General features: G+C 34.3%; 1 protein-coding gene across 1 annotated transcript; it reads right to left on the reverse strand.

The window, feature by feature from the left end:
* Nucleotides 1-9099: 9099 nt before the first annotated feature.
* On the reverse strand, nucleotides 9100-9913 carry LOC112399735 (uncharacterized protein KIAA0895-like). The gene is given in 3 exon segments (XM_024745078.1): nucleotides 9100-9296; nucleotides 9299-9652; nucleotides 9655-9913. Coding segments are annotated over 3 exon segments (810 nt in total).
* Nucleotides 9914-22656: the final 12743 nt, after the last annotated feature.

Raw genomic sequence — 22656 nt, forward strand, 5'->3', positions numbered from 1 at the left:
TAACAAATTTGAGGCCACCAAGGGCCCAGAGAGGAACAGTATATCTTTAATAGTTAAACAGCTTCTCCACAGGGAAAAATCTTGGCCCAGATGACCTCACTGATGAATTCAACTAAACATTTAAAGAAGAAATAAAACCAATTCTACACAAACTCCTCCAGAAAATTGTCTCAACTCATTCTATAACACCAGGAACACCATGACAATAAAAACAGACTAGGACACTATGAAGAAGTGAAAATTATATGGCAAAAAACTGTAAAAATTATAATCAGAATTTTAGCAAATTGAATCTATCAGTACAAAAAATAATACCCGGTTATCAAGTATGGTTTCTTCAAGTTGATTTAACACTTGTAAAATCAATTAGTTCATTATATCAAATTTTTTTAAAATTTTGAAAAAATGACCATCTCAATAAATACAGATAAAAGTTAACAAAATACTACATCCATTACTGATAGAAATTATCAAAACATTAAGATAGACAGAGACTTCCTAAACCTGATAAAAGGCATCTACAAAAAATCTACAACTAACATCATATCTAATGGTGAAAACTTAATCTTTTACTCTGGATATATGAAAGAAAACAAGGTCAACCACTCCCACCACTTCTATCCATCATTGTACTGGAGATTCTAGTCAATATAATGAGATGATAAAAAATAATCCAAATTAAAAAAGGAAGAATTTTTTTCTGATGATCTTGTGTATCTTTATTTGCAAATAGTATGATCATCCATTCAGTGGAATCTATAAAACCCACTGAAACAAATAAGTGAATTGAACACAAAAACTAACAAGTGAGTGAAGGAAATAATATCTTTATACAAAAATCAATTGTATCTTATATAATAGCAATGAATAATCAGAAATTAAATTTATAATCAATAACATATACAATAGTGTCAAAGCATGTAACATATTAGAGATCAATCTAACAAAATATTTGAAAGACCTGTGCACTGGAAATTATAATACATTGGTGTGATAAAGAGCTCTAAATAAGTAAAGGACATACCACGTTCGTGAGTTCAAAGACTTGATATTGTTAAGAGGACAATTCTGTCCAAATTGATATACAGATATAAAGGAATCCTAATAAAAATCCCAGCAGGTGCTTTGCAGGAATCGAAAATTGATTTTCAAATTTATATGGAAATGCAAAATTATATAATATCCAAAACAGCTTTGAGAGAGAAGAACAAATTTATAAAGCCAACACTACCTTTTATAACATATTATAAGGTTACAACAATCAAGATGTGTGATAATGGCATAAATTCAAACAAATAGAACAATAGAACAAGATAGGCAATAGTGATATAGTTGCAAAGGCAGTTCAGTGGAAAATGATAGAATTTTAAAAAGCAGTGGTAGAACAGTTGGATATTCATACACAAAAAATGTACTTAGACCCATAGTGCACACCACTTAAAAAATTAAGCCAAAATAAACCAAAACCTAAATGTAAATACCAAAGCTATAAAAGTTCTAGAGAAAAACATAGAAGAAAATATTTGTTTCCATGAATTAGACAAAGATTTCTTGGATACAACAGCAAAAACGTGCTACACAAAAACAAAGTTGGTAAACTGGACTTCATCAGAATTAAAAATCTGCTCTACAAAGATGCTGCTAAGAAAATGAAAGGACAATACACAAAATTGGAAAAATATTGGCAAACCATACATACGATAAATTACTTGTATCCAGAATATGTAAAGACCGTTCAAATGCAATTTTAAGAAAGCCGATTTAGAATGGGCAAGTGATTTGAACAAACACTCACCAAAAAAGATAAACACATGATACATAAGCACATGAAAAATAGTCAAATATACTGATTATTCTGAAAAAGCAAGTTAAATAACGTACACATCACTTATAATGGCAATTAAAAAGTCCAAACACACCAAAGGTTAGTGAAGATAAGAAGAAACTAGAATTTTCATTCACTGAGACAATCAGCTAGAAAACTAGTTTGACAGTATTGTTAAATTTAATAATACACCTACCTACCATATGTCTAGTCATTCTACTCCTCAGTATATACCTATGAGATATGTAAGCATATGTCAGTACTTTTGCATGAATATTAATAGAAGCCTTACTTATAATAACTCAGATCTGGAAGCAATTCAAATGTTCATCACTGGTTCAATGCATAAACAAATCGGTATATCAATACTTTGGAATATTACTCAAGAATAAAAATGAATACATGCTACAAGATGGATGAAATCTCAAACTAATTTTACTGAGTTAAAGAAGCCACAGCCCTCATAAAAGAATGGATACTATATAATTTCATTTTTATAAAATTTCAGAATGTGCAAAATAATCTAAATATATATGAAAAGCAGATCAGAGTATGCCTGGAGATAGGGAGGGGGTAGGAATAAAGAGGAAGGAAATAAATATGAAGGGGCATGAGAACACCTTGGGAGGACAATGAATATGTTCAGTGTCTATTTATAGTGAGGGTTTCACGGGAGTTTCCGTATTTCAGAACTTAAACAATACACTCTAAATATGTATAACTTATTATATGTGAATTATTCTTTAAGACAGCTGTTGGAAAATTTAATTTCGGATGCATTAATTTCATGTTTATTTTTTTATTATTGCTTTACAATGGTGTGTTAGTTTCTGCTTTATAACAAAGTGAATCAGTTATACATATACATATGTCCCCATATCTCTTCCTTCTTGCGTCTCCCTCCCTCCCACCCTCCTTATCCCACCCCTCCAGGCGGTCACAAAGCACCGAGCCGATATCCCTGTGCTATGCGGCTGCTTCCCACTAGCTATCTAATTCTAGTACAGAATGTCAAGTATTCACCTTTAATTTAAAACCTCTATAAGATGTTTCAATGTATTTATACTATATACCTCCCATGATTTTTACATCTTTAACATTTATATCATGTGATTATTTTGCCCAGAAATTAGGAGTTCAGTTACTTTTCCAGAATATACTTTCTCTCTCTATGTAAAAAAAATTTTATTAGTGAATAAAATAGTTGATTTATCAGAGAAAAATAATATGGAAAATATGCTTTTAAAATTCTCAGAGCTCAAAATTAAAAAGGCATATGTAAATATGAAATATAGAACATGTTATATTTTGTTAAGACTCAATATATTTGTCAACATCATTTATAAAATTCAGACCATCATTCCAACTCTTATTTATAGTGTAACTGTTGAATCAATGTTAAGAAGGTGGGATGACAAAGGTCTTCCTATATATCATATGTTCAATATTAATTTCATGATAATAATGTGATTAAGGAAAAAAATCCATAATCAATATTGTCACACTCTAAACAAGAGTGTTATCTCTGTTTCCTTTTTTTCTGCCATATTGTCAAGATTACTGAGTGCCAAAATAGAAGTTGAAGATAGCACATGATACATTACATTTTGGCCTGTCTAAAACACATATATTTGAATTTTTAAAACATAACCCTTGAGCTGAAATTTACAAAAATATATTGGTTAATACATTTGTGATCATTTTCTAGTAAAATGGAATCCATATGTTTAATACATTATGAAATTGTAGTGACCAAAGTAAAATATTGATTCCTGACTGCTCAGGTTTTTGGAAATTTTATCGTTGAGTTTTAGGGCAGGGAAATCTGATAGTTTAAATTTCTGAAAGCATTTAGATCTTTGACGAGAAATAACACAAGTCCACACTCAAATCTGAAAATACTTTGTATCCATTTAGTTCTGTGTTGAGTTTTAAATGGTTATTTAAGTACATGTGCTCAAAATAATATTGTAGTTTCCACCATTATGTATCTGGGAGTGTGGGAGAGAGAACCAATAAAATTAATCTCTGTAAGCTTCCTAGACAAAAAATAAACTTACCAGACTAACTATGAGTAAAAAATAACTTTATAGTCCAGGCATCAATTCTGAAGTTTATTATTATAATGAAATTATCAGGAAATCATTTGATGCCATTTTTATAGATTTTAAAAAGTAAATGTTGAGGGCTTCCCTGGTGGTGCAGTGGTTGAGAGTCCGCCTGCCGATGCAGGGGACACGGGTTCATGCCCCGGTCCAGAAAGATCCCACATGCCACTGAGCGGCTAGGCCCGTGAGCCATGGCCGCTGAGCCTGTGCGTCCGGAGCCTGTGCTCCACAACAGGAAAGGCCACAACAGTGAGAGACCCGCGTACTGCCAACAAAAAATAAAAATAAAAATAAATTCATTTACAGAGATTTCTTTTAAAAATTACCTAAGTCAATAAAACTACATAATATATCTTAAAGTTCTTAGGGAAAAAATTAAGAATTCTAAAAATATAGAATATAAGCTAGAAAAATTCAGAAAAGAAGAGGAAGAGACTATAAAACTATTGCAGTAATAAAGATTTCTTTTAAGGCCTCAAAAAAGAGAATGATTTTTGCTCAATACAGTTTATGAAAATAAACATGAGCTCAAGTGTAAGTGAGCAAAATAGAGGGGAATAAGCAAAAAGTTGTTTACAGAGACATTTCTTAGATGTGCATGGTAGGTATACTCCATATATCTGTATTCACAGTATATCCATAATTGGTATCTTTGAGGAAGAGAGACAAATAAAATAAGGTAGTTACAGAAATAGTAAAAAATATGACAAAATATTCCAAAAATATACAAAGACTTAAGAATATAACATACATATATATATATATATAAAACTAAATCACTGGGGCTTCCCTGGTGGCGCAGCGGTTGAGAGTCCGCCTGCCAACGCAGGGGACAACACCTGAAACTAGCACAATGGTGTAAATCAACTCTACTTCAATTAAAAATGTATATAACACAATGTATCATATACTATTCCAAATAAGAAATGCTGGATACCAATGAAAACTGTGCCATGTTTGTAAAATGAAGATTAAATCCTTTGAAAGCACAGGGAGTAAAAGTTTTCTCCTAACTTAAAAAAAAAGTCTCAATTCAGATATTAAAATTGGGAATTCAGAGCTAGAAGAAAATGAATGATGACTGTAGGGTCTTCGGGGAAAGAAAGAGTGACCAAAGAATTTTAAACTGAGTGAAACCATATTTAAATATAATAACAAAAGGAAAATATTTTCAAACATGATGAAACTTTTAGAGAATCTTCTCATTTTAAGAAAAACTGCTGGGCTTCCCTGGTGGTGCAGTGGTTGAGAATCTGCCTGCTAATGCAGGGGCCACGGGTTTAAGCCCTGGTCTGGGAGGATCCCACATTCCGTGGAGCAGCTAGGCCCGTGAGCCACAACTACTGAGACTGCATGTCTGGAGCCTGTGCTCCGCAACAAGAGAAGCCGCGATAGTGAGAGGCCCATGTACCGCGATTAAGAGTGGTCCCCATTTGCCACAACTAGAGAAAGCCCTCGCACAGAAATGAAGACCCAACACAGCAAAAATTAATTAATTAGTTAATAAACTCATACCCCCAACATCTTCTAAAAAAATAAAAAATAATAAAAAAACACTTGGGTTCTAGTCCTAACTCTGCCACTTACTATCTCAACATTTTTAAAAAAACAAAAAACGAAAAACTGCTGCACAAATAGTTTTAGTCAACTGAGAAATTAAACAAGAATGTACATAGTGACATCAACAAGATGGTGGTATAGGAATTTCTAGCACTGCCCCCTCTCCAAAACATCAATTTGAACTATCCATGCAAAAAAATACTTTCACAAAGAGTTAGGCATTCCAGGTGAAGATTTATAGCACCCAGACAAAGCACAGAAATAGGCATCGAAGAGTATGAAAGAGATAGATCCACATTATCCCCATCATTCAGCCCACACTTAAGCTCAGTGAGCCCAGCACTGAGAGACACACCATGGGAAAAGAAGAGTGAAATGAGCAGCTGAATTCACTGCAGACCCCAATGTTGGCCAGCTCTAGCACAAGGCCAACTCCTACAGCTTTAAGTGGGAAGCTCCCATTAGACTTCTGTAACTCATGCCTCCTGGCCCATCCCTGCACAAGCTGGCTCCCCTGGTCCCAGGCAGCTCCTGTGGCCCAAGGCTCCAAACCAGACCCTGTAAATCTGGCCTCCTGGCAGGCATCTGCCAAACCATTTTCCTGTCTGGAACAGCACCAGGGTGGCCCCCACTACCTATTCTTTAGACTGGTTCTTGCAGACCAGATATGGAAATCAAGCAACACACTCCTTAACAACCAAGGAGTAAAAGAAGAAATCAAAAGGGAAATCAAAAAACATCTTGAAACAAATGAGAATGGAAACACAACATACAAGAACTATGGGATGTAGCAAAAGCAGTTCTAAGAGGAAAGTTATAGTGATAAATGCCTAACAAGAAAAAAGAAAGATCACAAATAAACACCTTAGCATTACAACTCAAGGAACTAGAAAAAGAAGAACAAATTAAGCCCAAAATTAGCAAAAGGAAGGAAATAACAAAGATTAGAGCACAAATAGCAGAAAAACAATAGAAAAGATCAATGAAACTAAAAGCTGTTTTTTTTTTAAAAGTTAAACAAAATAAACTTTTTTTCTTTTTTTAGCGGTACGCAGGCCTCTCTCTCACTGTTGTGGCCTCTCCTGTTGCGGAGCACAGGCTCCGGACACGCAGGCTCAGTGGCCATGGCTCACAGGCCTAGCCGCTCTGCGGCATGTGGGATCTTCCCGGACCAGGGCACAAACCCGTGTCCCCTGCATCAGCAGGTGGACTCTCAACCATTGCGCCAGCAGGGAAACCCATAGATCAACTTTTGGCTAGATTAACTAAGAAAAAAGAGAGAAGGCTTAAATAAATAAAATCAGAAATGAAAGTGGAGAAATTACAACTGGCATCACCAAAATACAAAGCATCATGAGACAACCATGAAAATTATACACCAGCAAATTGAGTAACCTAGAGGAAGCGGATAGATTTCTAGAAACATACAACCTACCAAAACTGAATCATGAAGAAATGAAGAAATAGAAAAACTGAACGGACCAGAAGCAAGTGAGGAGATTGCATCAGTTTCCTTACCGATTCAATCCCAACAGAGAAATGTGCAAGACCAGATGGCTTCACTGGTGAATTCTATCAAACATTTAAAGCCGAATTAAGGCTAATCCTTCTCAAACTCTTCTAAAAACTTGAAGAGGAGGGAGCACTCCCAAACTCATTTTATGAGTCCAGCATTATTACTTAAATACCAAAGCAAGATAAGGACACTACAAGAAAAGAAAACTACAGCCCAATATCCCTGATGAATATAGACGCAAAACTTTCCAATATACTAGCGAATTGAATTCAACAGTACATTAAAAGGATCACACACCATGATCAAGTGGGGTTCAGAACCCTTGGATGCAAGCATGGTTCAACACATGCAAGTCAATAAATTTGATAACCACATTGATAGAATGAAAAATTAAAATCTCAATAGTTGCAGAAAGAAGCTTTTGACAACATTTAACATCCCTTCAAGATAAAAGCTCTCAATAAATGGGTCATAGAAGGAACCTACCTCAACATAATTAATGCCATATATGACAAATCCACAGTTGACATCATACTCAATGGTGAAAGTTTGAAAGATTTCCCGCTAAGATCAAGAACAAGGCAAGGGTGCTCGCTCTCACCAGTTTTATTCAATATAGTACTAGAAGCCATAGGCAGAACAAATAAGCAAGAAAAATAAAAGGCATCCAAATTGGAACGGAAGAAGTAAAATTTTCTCTGCAGATGATATGATCTTATATATAGAAAATGCTAAAGACTCAACCAAAAAATTGTTAGGGCTAATTAATGAATTCAGTAAAGTTGCAGGATACAAAATCCATATGCAAAAATCAGTTGTATTTCTATGTATTAACAATGAACTATCTGAAAAAGAGACAAAGAAAAACAATTCCATTTACAATTATATCAAAAGTAATAAAATATTTAGGAATAAATTTAAACAATGATGTAAAAGATATTTACACTGAAAATTACATGACATTGATGAAAGAAACTGAAGAAGACACACAATAAATGGAAAGATATGCTGTGTTCATGGATCAGAAGAATTAAAATACAAGAGGATACCAGGAAAATAATCACAAATAGAAGAAACATAATAATTTGAAAAAGATGATAGTATAGATACAGACCTGATGAGGTGATCAAGAACAAACATTATGGAACATTTAAAACAATCTACGAGTTGAATACAGTAGAACAAAATGAAAGAGACATGGGTCTGAATGAATTGAGAGACCCCATACTAAACCTGGGCACACTACCTGAGTGTGATACATAAACCTGTCAGATCCACTATTATTTTGCTCTGTTACAGCTCCCTTGACAATACAGAATTGAAGATTATAAACAACTATATGATTAATCAAAAATAAAGCCTCCTTGATATTGAACTAACACAATAAAAGTCAACTGCCATTTTCCTTAACAATATTAGATAGATTGGTAGGCTAATATTGTAACATTATAAAATAAGTGTCACATGTTACCCAATATTAATATTCTTGTTAAAAGTAGGAATAAGAGGGCTTCCCTGGTGGTGCAGTGGTTGAGAGTCGGCCTGCCCATGCAGGGGATACGGGTTCGTGCCCTGGTCCGGGAAGATCCCACATGCCGCCGAGCAGCTGGGCCCGTGAGCCGTGGCCGCTGAGCCTGCACGTCCGGAACCTGTGCTCTGCAACGGGAGAGGCCACAAGAGTGAGAGGCCTGCGAACTACAAAAAAAAAAAGTTCCTTGGCAAGTATCAAGCCTAGACCCCAAAATGCTTTTAGGGGCCTAAGCAAGCTGAGAATGTAATATAGCAGGGAGAACCAGAGTTACTGCATGCTCCATCTAAGGCATTCAAAATCAAAAAGAAAACACAAACACTTGTCTGTGGGCTGACGAATGGGCCATAAGTTTGTAACTCCCAAATGAAAGCTTGGAGCCAGAATCTGAAGCTTTTTCCTAATATAGTTGCTTCCTGACACAACGTCTATATAATAGATTCTTTGTAGATTTTGATTAGTGCAAAGTAGTTTACATATGAGCTGTGACACTCACTTGGAGATTTCTTGTCACATATTTACATGTTCTGGATGGGAGTTAACTATAAATAATTGGAATATTTTAAAACAACTCTTTTTGGCTTTCTATAAGATGGCAAATAATTGTTTTCATTACATAAAATGAAATACCACTACTGAAATAGCATTTTACCTGCTTAAGAAACTGGTCAATTGCTTTGTTGTGCTTGGTTAAGACACTTAGCAGAGAAGGATTAGCATATTCAAACTGAGGATTGTAGGTGAAGTCAGACTTAAGAGTCTCACTTTTTCTTTCTCCAAGTTGGTGGGCTTTATAGCAGTCAGTATACAAAATTTCCTTCCAGAAAATTCATCTCCTTTTTCAAAACTTCTAGACAGCTGAGGCTGCGGCTTTGGCTTTGGAAAAGTAGGGAAATGGCGTCGCTTGACCTTTCTTTCATTTTGGGGTGTAGGTGGCAGTACTACGCTGTTTCCTGTGACAGAGATACCATGTGTAAACTTTACAGGACTTGACACCGAACTAGTGACAAAAACAGCAGGCTGCCTTTCTAGGCAGTACCAAGTACCACTGCTCATCACAGGCACTGGGGCTTTTATCTTGCGAAGATCTTTACTACGTGAAGAGCTACGAGATTGCTGGGTTTTCTACATCTTTTGGAGTAGGTGGAGGAAGACTGTTTTTGTGAATGATGCTCTTTCTCCTCTTTGCTCTGTAGTAGGACATTGTAACTACTGGTTCCAGTTGTGAAAATGTCCTTTCGTATTCCAGGAGGTAAATGTGTCATGCTTCTTTTGCTGTCAATGATCAAGGACTCTTCTGCATTTAGAATAGACTTCTTAGCAAGTTCTTGCTCAGGCCATTGAAGCTTTTCCGTTCCGCTAGTGGACTCCAGCATCGTCCCAATGAGGCCGCGTGCGGCGGGCGCTGGGGGCGAGGGCCAGACAGGAACTGCGAGGGCGGCCCCTAGCCTGCAGCCATGCCTCAGATGCGGGGTCGCGGAGGAAGGTTGCTCTGGGCGACTGGGTGTAGGATAAGGCGGGTAAGGACACACGAAGACGTGCTGACAGAAAGCTGTGAGCAGCGTTCCCTCCAGCCCGCAGGTGCTGGAAGGTACTCTGTATAATGTTATTTTTATGACACTTTGGAAGAGTCAAATAAAATTTATAATGACAACACAGATTAGTGGTTGTTCAATGCCCTGGTAAGGTGACTAGGAAGGGACACCAGGGAACAATGGGGATAATCTAACTTGATTTTTATGGTGGTTACATGACTGTATCAATTAGCCAAAATTCATCAAACTTTGCATGTAAAAGATGTGCATTTTATTGTGTGTAAATTATAAACCAATAAAGTTGATTTTGTCATGTAATATACAAGAATTTCTAGCAAATTTCAGTAAAAGAAAAATTGGGAGACGGTGGAGACTTTTTTTCCTACGTTATTAAGCTACATTGTAATGCTACTATAATTAAAATTGTTTTCTACTATGCATATATGTAGACAGACAGGAAAGTGGGGAAAAAAGAATAGTTAGAAATTTATCTAAATACATAACAGAATTATAGCAGTAAATATAGGTAGAATTTCAGAACATTCGGGAGAAAATTGCAAAGTAACATTGCTAGAAAAAACGGTTAAAAACCTGGTGAATATATAGAATTATCTTAACGTCAAATTTTTGCATCATCAAAAATTCTGGTTGCATCGGAGACTTAAACATAAAAATGAAATCACCAAATTATTAGAAAAAATACCAGCGTGTGGATGGTTGTGTTTAGCAAGAGACAAAACCACAAACCCCACACGTAAAAATTGGTACCGATGGCTACTCTAAAGTAAAGTTATCTGAATAGCAGTAATATTACTGGAAAGAAAATCAATTTCAAAAACACAAACTGGAAAAAATTGCAATGTGTACAACAGATAGCATTAAATAAATAAATTCTGATTAAATAAAGCAATAGTACCAAATGAAAAAACAAAGACCACAACTCAACAGAAAGATGGGCAAGACGTATTTTATAATAAATGAAATACAAATAGCTGTTACATGTAAGAAGGTATTTCCATATATAGTTTATTTGCAATGGGAATAACTCATGAAAAAGAATAAAAATTAAATGACTTCTATATTTATTTTTTTTTTGGTCACTATACCTCCCAATTATCTATGAGTATGCCTCACCTTCTATGCAGTAAATAACTTTTAAACTTTTTGTTGAATGATTGAATGAATGAATGTAGGGAAGTAGGGAGTGAAATTGATCACAATAATATACTTTGTATCAGTTAATTTTAATGTGGAAAGTAATTATCAAAATAAATATTAAGAAATATATTAGAAAAGTTTTGGTATTTTGAATGATGCATTTATGGAGAGAAAGGGCAGATAAAATAGAAATAAAGAAATCCTTACAGAGGTATTACCAATTGCCAAGTCTCTTAGTGTGTACAGCAGTATTGTTACAATTCTGTTTCACAAACAGATATGATCAGAGGGCTGTACTGACACTGGACAGGGCAATGAAGGTGCCTGAAGCTACTACAACCTCCCTCCAGTAGATTGTATGTTGAACCTATGGAACTCATACAGTAGATTCCATGGTGAATGTAAGGGCTGATTTAGTGATTTAAAACTAATTCCTACACTTGAGCTTGAAACTAAGTTTAATTGTCATCTACCAGCTTTGGAAATGTGCAAGGCCCATGAGATTTCAACAAATTACAACTATAAAAAGTGACCACATAGAAATTGACTTGATAAGGACTTATGATGAGTTTCTGAGTTAGTTCAATAGCGATCTTTGTCATGATTCGGTAGTGAGATGTATATATGCTCAGACATAGATGCCAACCAAAATTATATCTGAGATGTGAAACAAAAGAAAATATTAATTGGCTAAGAAGATCCATTTTATCATACTGACAATGATATGTCATTCTATCTTTTTTCTTTTTCACTCCACCAAAATGTATAATGAATATATTTACATGTGATAAAGGAAAGAATAATGTGAATTGCAATCATGTAGCCAATTGAATTGTGCTTATTTCAAAAATGAAAAATAACATCCTTAATCCCACATTGAGTCCACTTAATGAGAAAGCTGGCAAGTAGACATTTTTGTTTAAAGTCCCAAAGATTTCACCAGTGTGACATTTTGGAATATCTGCTGACTACTTAACTTGCCAAATAATTGAGAATGAGAAAACTGTCAAAATGAGGGTTTCTAGAGAGTTAAAATGAAAAGAAAGGTATAGATTTTTAAAATATACTATTTCATGTTATCTGTTTTTATCAGCAAATCAAAGACATATGATTATCCTTTCATTTGCATAGTCTCAACATCTGTTTAATAATTCAAAGTCAATTTGATAGGTTGATAATAGTCTGTGGCATGTTTGAGCCTGGTATGGGTGTCACATCATAATGGGACACTAGTGAAGTGGTCTTTTCTCTGATCCTGACATTAGAATTCTTACTTGACATGTACATGTCACTTGGGGGGGAGGAGTGACACTCTCATCCATTTGTCACAGTGATACAGTGCCCAATCCTTGGTCAGTTGAAGTATTTCTCTATAGTTTAAATAATGACTTCTTGCTTTTTGATTTTTAAAGTGATTTTAATGCTCACAAATTTGACAACTAGCCACTCCAAAAATTCAAATACTCTGGAAATAAGTACAGGGAATATTGTATCAACTAGTGCATGTCTTTTATTTTTTAAATATCACAAAATGACCAGTGGATGTAAGTTAAACAGTGAATATTCTACAGTCATTTTTTTGTTATCGTTGAGATTACTTACAAAAGCAGCAATAATGGCAATGTGAGGATGGATACCTATGGGCTTCCCCTAGGGAAATGGAATAGAACAACAAATTCAGGAGATGTTATTGGCAGTTTTATGGCATATTTCCATAAATAATAAAAAGCATCTAAGACATGCAGGCGGAACTGTTCTGTGACATTCAAGGAAACCTCTTGTTCTAAAATTATGAAAAAAGTCACTTCACACATTTGTGTTCATTGTTAGGTGGATAATTTTGGTGGGGAAATGTTCATTGAGGAGAAACAAAAGCAATGTATTTTGTTAAATCCTTGAAAATTTAAAAGTATGCTAAAATTTTAGTTCTTTGAGTGAGTTGGTACGTCTTTTCTGATATTTGTAGCCATGTTCCTAATCAATCAATATAAATTTTTCTATAAACTACATTTTTGAATACTGAATGAATTAATTCAACATATTCAATGTATTTGGGTACCATTGTTTACTACAATGCAATAAGTTATTATTTCATAGTATGGCCTTATTACTTCTTAACGGATGGGTTTACTATTATTCTACTCAGTGCTGCCCAGCAGTGTCAAAGGAGCTTGTAATCACACCCGCAGAGCCAGAGGCACCAGAAAAGATTAAGAGAAAAGGCAGGTCTCTGTGTTGAAATGAATGACCTTGTTCTACTATTCATCAGCAAGTGGTGGGGGATCATCATTAATTTTAGTTCATATTTTTTTTGCTTCTACTTTAAATCCCTTCTTGACACCTCTTGAGAGTATATGAATTATTATATCAGCAGGTATGAGGTACTGAAGCATGCAGTCTCATGCAGGGAGAAATCAAGCAGTTGAACCATTAAAATTAATGCAAATAGTCTGTTTCTATTTAAGAAAGAAAAGAGGGGAATCTTGAGGAAGAATTATACATAGTATAACAGAATTGTCTATAAACTACTCTTAAAATTATGTATTGCTTTAATCCAAAATAATTACATTGTTTTGCAATATCAACTTTCTTTTCATGTGTATTAATTCATTACAAATTAGCTATAAAAAGACCAGTCCTAAACTCTAAATTTACTTTTATTTCCCTTTCCTATCAATACAAGGTGTTTTTACAACCTGTTTTCCAGCAGGCCAAAAGGAATTTTTGAAATCCATTTCTTTATACTTGTAATTCTGTGTTTTAAATAATGTAACCCATACCAACCAGAGAGAAATGAAAGATTCTTTGAAGCATTGCACACCTCCTCTTGAGTGTCTGCAGCGGGAAGATCCAACCCATAGTCAGAAAGGGTTTCTCTACATCTATCTTAAAGCATTACTGCCAAAACTTCAGGTTCTATTCTTGGGAAAGAGGAAAAAAATTCTCTATTTATCATAAAACATATTAAATCATCTTTTATATCACTGCTAAGAATCTTTTCACAGAACATAGTAATCTTTTGTAGAGTTCTCACACAGTCTAACATTCTTTGACTCTTTTTCTCAAATGCTGTGTTCGCCAATTTCCTCCTTACTTATTGCCACATAACACGACAATGTCCAAGATGTGTATTTCCAATGCAAGCTGTTTATACATACAGTTTGGTTAGGTGGAATTTATTCTTCATGTGGTGTTTAAATCTGGGTTCTAGTTTAGCTATGTTTCCCTCCTGCAATCTATAGCCTTTCCACCTCTTGATATCTTCATATTAAAAGTGATCAATAGCTTCTGTCTTTTTCTTAAAATATATGAAGTAAGTGTATAAGTTTCTTGGCATATTTTAAGTTTAAGGAATTATTATAGTAAAGATACTGTAAGGTAGACATAAGAATTCTAGAATATTCTCACAAACATGATGTTGACTTTCATCAACATCTGATTATAGAAACTAAAAGTCATTAAATCTTTTTTCCAATATCTGTTTTTCATGTTTGTAAATCATTTTGGTTGTGGCTTAGATAAATGAAACAGTATTATGAAGAGTTTCAAAATGCATGGCTTATCTTTGACAGGAATAGGGATTGTCTTTGACACTAAAACAACACAAAGAGAATGGCTTATCATAAGGAGTGCAGAATACACAACCTCTGCCTACCATGAGTAATGGCTGATGGTATTGCTTACTGCTTGCTTTCCATTGCAAAATAATTATCTGGAGCAGATAAGATCACAAGATGGTTAATATCATAAGCCTGCCCCTGTTGCTAATATGATCTTATCAGTCACTGACTGATTACTTTCTAGGGAGAAGTATCAGCCTGTTCCCTTTTTTTTTTTTTAAACTGGGCTAAGCTGCGAAGCAAATGCTATACAGTACAATAGTAAAATGAGCTTTTACTTTTTTCTTTGATAAATATTTTGCTCACAGAGCTGTGTTTACCTCATGGGACTATTGCCAAAGGCAGAGGTTCAATTCCATGTGCTGAAATATATCATCATGTTTTGGCATAATTGCATTTCTAATGGCCTCTCAGAGAAAGGAATGTATAAGTGCCAATTACAGCATGGTACAAATAAAGCATTATTATGTGCTGTGGAACAATCAACATAATGGCAATATAGTCATATCATATTACGTTCAGTTATTTCTATTTCTTCTATTTGAATCTCTCTGTCAACAAACGATTTTTTAAAAAATGCCCCAAATGTGACTTGAATGCTATAAAAGTAATAATTTCTTTGCCAGTGATGTACGTAAAATAATCTATATAAATGTATATAAAGAGAGAGCGCAAGATCTCATATATAGATGTGTGTGTAGATACCCGTATGCAGATACAGATATAGATAGGTATTCCATATACAGATATAGATACATATATGATAGTCTACCACCACTTTGATTATTTAGTCATTTAAATTATTTTATTTAATTATTCAAATTACTGTTCTGAAAAGCAGAAAATAACTGAGTAACTAGTTTCAGCCTCGTTAACATATGAGACATATGAGAAAGTGATAACAACCAAACACACTAAAAGGAAAAATCACACAAATAATAACTCAAAAAGAAATGTAAGTATAAAACACAAGCACTAAAATGAAATACAGATTGTTTCTAATGTTTGAAGGAACTCTTTTTTATTGTTGAAATAAATATTATGCAATAGGGGAAAAAATATATTACTTATTTTCTTCAAACCAAAATGTCTTAAAAGTGTACAGACTCTTGAAAATGATGTGCTGAATCAAGGGAATGCTCACTCTAATGTCAGTATTGGAAAGCTGCCGAACGTCTTCTGATCTTGAGCTACGTAACAAGTCAAAAATAAATTTTTTTCCCTTCAGTTTTTTACCAAGTCATAACCTCTTTGACAGTATGGCAACACTACCCAGGAAAGAACCTTATTGGTTTGGGCATCTAGTTTAAAGGGAGACAAACCATAATTTGTCTGTGATGAAATGACCGTCATTCTTGGTGTGTTGTCCTTGAGCAACAAATTTAAATCTGTCACTGAGGGAAAGATTGTCTTTCTCAGAATAACAGGTTATTGGTTTTAGAAGAAAATCACTTAATACAATTTTATTTCAGAATTTTTACATTTTCACAATTACAGATTTATAGCGGAGTTTTTAATTATTCCAAACATAGAATATTTATACAATATTAAATATAAAAAAGGAAATATAAAGCCCTATTTCATTAAGAAGGCTCAAATGGTATAGTTATGGGAAATATGTATACAGTAAATATTGTAAAAAATGCCAGAGAAAATATTTAGAAGAAAATAGGGTGGCAGTGTGGAGGAGAGGAAAGAAGAGATTAGAAATGAGACACACTACCGTATGTAACATGGACTGTATAATGTGGACTTCATTTGAATCAAGAAATTTTGAAATCTTTCATTGAAATTTTCTAGTAGATAAAAGTAAAATAATTACAGGTCTGTTCGGTGGCTTAAGTGGTCAACCATCTTAATGCTGGATTTGCAAACTTTATGAGTCATCAAAAGCTACAAATGTTTAACTTGAAATGGATTAAGGACTTGAATAAGACCTAAAACCATTAAACTCCTAGAAGAAAACATAGGTAGCAAACTCTTGACATGGGTCTTAGGAATTATTTTTTGAATTTGACACAAAAAGCAAAAGTAGTAATAGCAAAAATAAACAAGTGGGACTACATTAAACTAAAAAGCTCTTACACAGCAAGGGAAACCATTAAAAAAATGAAAAGGAAACCTATGGAATGGGAGAAAATATTTGCAAATCACATATCTGATAAGGGGTTAATATCAAAAAATATATAAATAATTTACACAACTCAACAGCAAACAAACAAACAATTTGATTAAAAAATGGGCAGAGGATCTGAATAGACATTTTTCCAGAGAAAACATATAGATGGTCAACAGGTATATGAAAAAGTGATCAACACCATTGATTGTCAAGGAAATGCAGATCAAAACCCCAGTGAGCTATCACCTCAAGCCATTTAGAGTGGCTATTATCAAAAAGTCAAGAAATAACATGCATTGATGAGAAAGTGGCAAAAAGGGAACACTTGTGCACTCTTGGTGGAAATGTAAGTTGGTGAAGCCACTGTGGAAAATAGTATGCACGTTCCTCAAAAAATTCAAAATAGAGCTACCATATGATCCAGCAATTCCACTTCTAGATATTTATCCAAAGAAAACAAAAACACAAACTCAAAAAGATATATGCACCCCTATGTTCATGGCAGCATTATTTACAATAGCCAAGACATGGAAGCAAACTAAGTGTCCATAGATAGATGAATGGATAAAGAAAATGTGGGAGACACACACACAGTGGAATATTATTCATCCACAAAAATGAATGAAATCTTGCTATTTGTGACAATATGGATCTTGACCTTGGAACTTGGATCTTGAGGGCATTATGCTAAGCGAAATGTCAGAGAAAAACAAATACTGCATGATCTCTTACAGTATGTGGAATCTAACAACAGCAACAGCAAAACAGCTGAGCTCATAGATACAGAGGACATACTGGTGGTTCTCAGAGGTAGGGGGTCGGAGGTGAGGGAAATGGGTGAAGGTAGTAAAAAGGTAGAAACTTCCCGTTATAAAATAAATAAGTCATGGGATTGAAGGTACAGCATGGTGACCATAGTTAACAATATTGCATTGAATATTTGAAAGTTTCTAAGTGAATAAATCTTAAAAGTTCTCATCATAAAAAAAAATTTGCTATGTGATGATGGATGTTAACTAAATTTATTGTGGTGATAATTTCACAATATATACAAATATCAAATCATTTTGACATACACGAGAAAAAAATAGAATATGTTAATTATATTTCAACTTTAAAAAGCTGCAAGTAAAATTTAGTGTTTGTGATCATCAAATACCTTTGTCTAGTTCACTAGATTTTGTGTGCTTTCATTACATTGTTCTTAATTCATCATTTTACAACTGCATGTATATAAATGCTATTTTTTCACCCATGTAATAGATGCATATTCAAAATTTCAAGCAAAAATGTTATCAGTAAAGAGATTTTTATAATTTATGCATATGTAGAAGTTATATGTATAACAATATATTAATTTAATATTAATGAGAAAATTTAATCAAGTATGTTGTTGGTATATATTAAAGAATAATTGAAAAGTCCTTCTTCCTTTTTTTTCACCATGGGTAAATGTTTCTTCTAACTTTATATATTTTCTGTAAATTAAACACCTTTAATTTCTGATACTAAAAAAGAATATCATATTATTTTCCATATTTTTTGATATTAATAATGAATTTTAAAATATTAACATTAAAATTCTGTGAGTTTTCTGTGAATGTTATTATGTCAGAGTTATTTGTGCACTTTTACAAAAGCAGGCAATCCATCTTGTTAGCTCTTTAACCATACTGTGAAAGCATAATTGTATTCTGTGCATTCTTCGTCGACATTAAAATGATCTGTTAGGATCTGCAGGGGGGGTACTAGAACCAATCTCCTGTGGATACTGAGGGATAATTGCACTAGGTTTCGTGCTACAAGACCCAAGTTCATCTTCCTTGGCACTTTTTAATACAACTACCAATGCTGTGGCTCAGTTTGAATGATTGATTTGTGGATGTTGGACTATTCTTGCATCACTGGAATAAAGCCCAGTTGATCATGCCAATCCCCATCGCTTACATTACCACCTGAGTTCCACCTCCTGTCAGCATTATGGGAAAAAACTGCTGAACGAAGAAGAGAAATGAATGGAGGCCTGTTTTGATCTATGGAGAGCATTGAGAAAGGACTTCATTCGGGTGGGAGACCTGAGGACTCGTGAGAAGGGGCCTGAGCTAAGCTGACCTGGCTTCCAAGTCTGGCTTCCTGTGTGACTTTGGATATATCCATTAAACTCTCTGAGGAACAGCTATTAAAGAATTTGAATGGAAAGCAATACACATACAGTAGATAGAAGTTAATTCAAAACTCTTCATTCGGGAGGACCTTCAAGATGGTGGAGGAGTAAGAGGTGGAGATCACCTTCCTCCCCACAAATACATCTACATGTGGAACAGCTCCTACAGAACACCTACTGAAGGCTGGCAGAAGACCTCAGACTTCCCAAAAGGCAAGAAACTCCCCACACACCTGGGTAGGGCAAAAGAAAAAAAAAAAAATTGAGACAAAAGAATAGGGATGGGACCTGCACCAGTGGGAGAGAGCCGTGAAGGAGGAAACTTTTCCAAACACTAGGAAGCCCCTTCAGTGGAAGAAACGGGGTGGGGGTGGGGGAAACTTCGGAGCCACGGAGGAGAGCACAGCAACAGGGGTGCAGAGGGCAAAGCGGAGAGATTCCCGCACAGAGGATTGGTGCCAACCAGCACTTACCAGCCCAAGAGGCTTGTCTGCTCACCCGCTGGAACACGACAAAAAGACAACCCTCAGAATGGGAGAAAATAGTTGCCAATGAAGCAACTGACAAAGGATTAATCTCCAAAATATACAAGCAGCTCATGCAGCTCAATATCAAAAAAACAAACATCCCAATCCAAAAATGGGCAGAAGACCTTAATAGACATTTCTCCAAAGATATACAGATTGCCAACAAACACATGAAAGGATGCTCAACATCATTAATCATTAGAGAAATGCAAATCAAAACTACAATGAGGTATCACCTCACACCGGTCAGAATGGTCATCATCAAAAAATCTACAAACAATAAATGCTGGAGAGGGTGTAGAGAAAAGGGAGCCCTCTTGCCCTGTTGGTGGGAATGTAAATTGATACAGCCACTGTGGAGAACAGTATGGAGGTTCCTTAAAAAACTAAAAATAGAACTACCATATGACCCAGCAATCCCACTACTGGGCATATACCCTGAGAAAACCATAAAAAAAAAAGAGCCATGTACCACAATGTTCATTGCAGCTCTATTTACAATAACCAGGACATGGAAGCAACCTAAGTGTCTATTGACAGATGAATGGGTAAAGAAGACGTGGCACACATATACAATGGAATATTACTCAGCCATAAAAAGAAATGAAATTGAGTTATTTGTATTGAGGTGGATCAACCTAGAATCTGTTATACAGAGTGAAGTAATTCAGAAAGAGAAAAATAATGCTGTATGCTAACACATATATATGGAATCTAAAAAAAATATGGTTCTGAAGAATGTAGGGGCACGACAGGAATAAAGATGCAGACACAGAGAATGGACTGGTGGACATGGGGAGGGAGAAGGGTAAGCTGGGACGAAGTGAGAGAGTGGCATTGACATATATACACTACCAAATGTAAGATAGATAGTGCAAAGCAGCCGCATAGCACAGGGATATCAGCTTGGTGCTTTGCAATGGCCTATAGGGGTAGGACAGGGAGGGTGGGAGGGAGATACAAGATGGAGGGAATATGGGGATATAAGTATACGTATAACTGATTCACTTTGTTGTGCTGCAGAAAGTAACACAACAATGTAAAACAATTATACTCCAAACAATTTGAGATCAACAGTGTGTTCCTGCCCACCCATCTGTCTGTAAGAGTGAAAACTAGAGGTAAGTTTACTAGTTTGTTAAGATCTCTTTTCCACATATCTTAAAAATATGAATAAAAAACGTTTGTGAAGAGAGCATTTCACAAAAGACTATTTTGCTTTCAAAGGCATATTTGAAAGTCTTAGATGATCCTACATATACAACTAAATCGATATTGTTCAGTATTAGAGCATATAAAAGGAAATTATGACTGTCTGCATATCAGACACGTGTGATTATTTGATCTGTTTACTTGCCCCTAGTGTCTGAAGACTTAAATTTATATAAAATATCTTTTTCAAATAATTTCTCTGTCAAAAATTTACATGGATTCCTTATTTCATTAGCAACTATTAATTATAACCTCTTTTGAGTTCACCACAAGCCCTCTCTACTATGGCCTTCTTCCTGTTTAAATGTTTTCCTTTGAGTTGGCTCTATTCCTGCTTTGCTTCTCTTTACATGTCACATTCATCTACAACATTTTATGTGTTTCATTCTGACAGGCATTTACTCCTTTATTCCTTCAATGTGTTCATGAGCTTTTTATTTCTAAATGCAAAGTCTAAATATTTTATTAGCTTTTTCTGCTTACTTTATTCAAGGGTCCTTCAATCCCTGAATGCTGACAAAGTCTATAACTAGATTCTGTCAGCAAACTGATAATGTTTATAGCAGTACCTTCTATCTGCTTTCTTCCAAGAAATTATATCCAGGTTATTGTTATTAATAATACTGTATATTAAAAACATACCATAACAAAAAAGAAAAGACAAATGATATATATGGCAAACATGTTAAATATTATTAACTTAAAAATTCCTACAAGCAACAAGGATATATTGGACAGCACAGGGAAATATGGCCATCATTTTGTAATAATTTTAAATGGAGTGTAATCTATAAAAATACTGAATAAATGTGTTGTACACCTGAAACTAATATAAAACTATAAATCAAATATACTTCAATAAACTATGTAAAGCTGTTGTCAGAGAATTTAAAGTAATAACCAGAAATAAGTTTAAATCTCCCCCCCCAAAAAAAAGAACATTTGATGACATGGCAAAATATATAACATATTGTGGGTAAATAAGGCCCTGAAACTATGTATAGCATAGCATAATTCTATTAAAAATTATTTTACATATATACATACACACTATAGGCATAGAAAGAAAATACATCCACAGTTTAACAGTTTATCTCTGGGTAATAGAATTATTGATGATTTTTTATATTTTACTTAATAATTTTCTGTATTTTTCAGATTTTCTAAAATAAACTTTAAAATTTATAAAAAATTAAATTTGAAAAAATGAATTCCTACAAGCAAGAAAATAATATGCCTAAAAAATATGAAAGAACATGCTCTAGTAATTCTCAGAAGTTTAGAATTAGTATATTTAAATTTTTCATCATAAAATACAAAATAATACCTTAACTGATAGACATATTAGCTTTTCAACAAGAAATTCTTGTATTTTTTTTCAGTTCTAAGAAATAGTGTAAAGAAATGGACACTGTGATATATTGTTACTACCAATAGAAACTAGAAAGCAATATCCCATTATGAAGTGATAGCTTTAAACACATTCATATTTCTGTCGTGACAATGCTACAAATGTGCCTTTTTCCTAGAGAAATAATGAAAACAATTTAAAAGTTTTACATATATGAAAATTTATCATAGCCTTATTTATGATACCAAAATTTAAAGCAGTCTGTAAGTTATAGTTAAATAGTTAAAATGAAATCAGGAATATCAAATTGTAAGGGATATTGGGCAGTTATTAAAATTATCCTGAAATGGTGATAAATGTAACCATATAACCCAACTTAACTGGTGTGGTTGGTATCAAATACTTTTTTCAATTGTTCTATGTAATTATACTC

The sequence above is a fragment of the Neophocaena asiaeorientalis genome, unplaced genomic scaffold (assembly GCF_003031525.2).
Source record: "Neophocaena asiaeorientalis asiaeorientalis breed wild unplaced genomic scaffold, Neophocaena_asiaeorientalis_V1.1 scaffold65, whole genome shotgun sequence".
Taxonomy (NCBI): domain Eukaryota; kingdom Metazoa; phylum Chordata; class Mammalia; order Artiodactyla; family Phocoenidae; genus Neophocaena; species Neophocaena asiaeorientalis.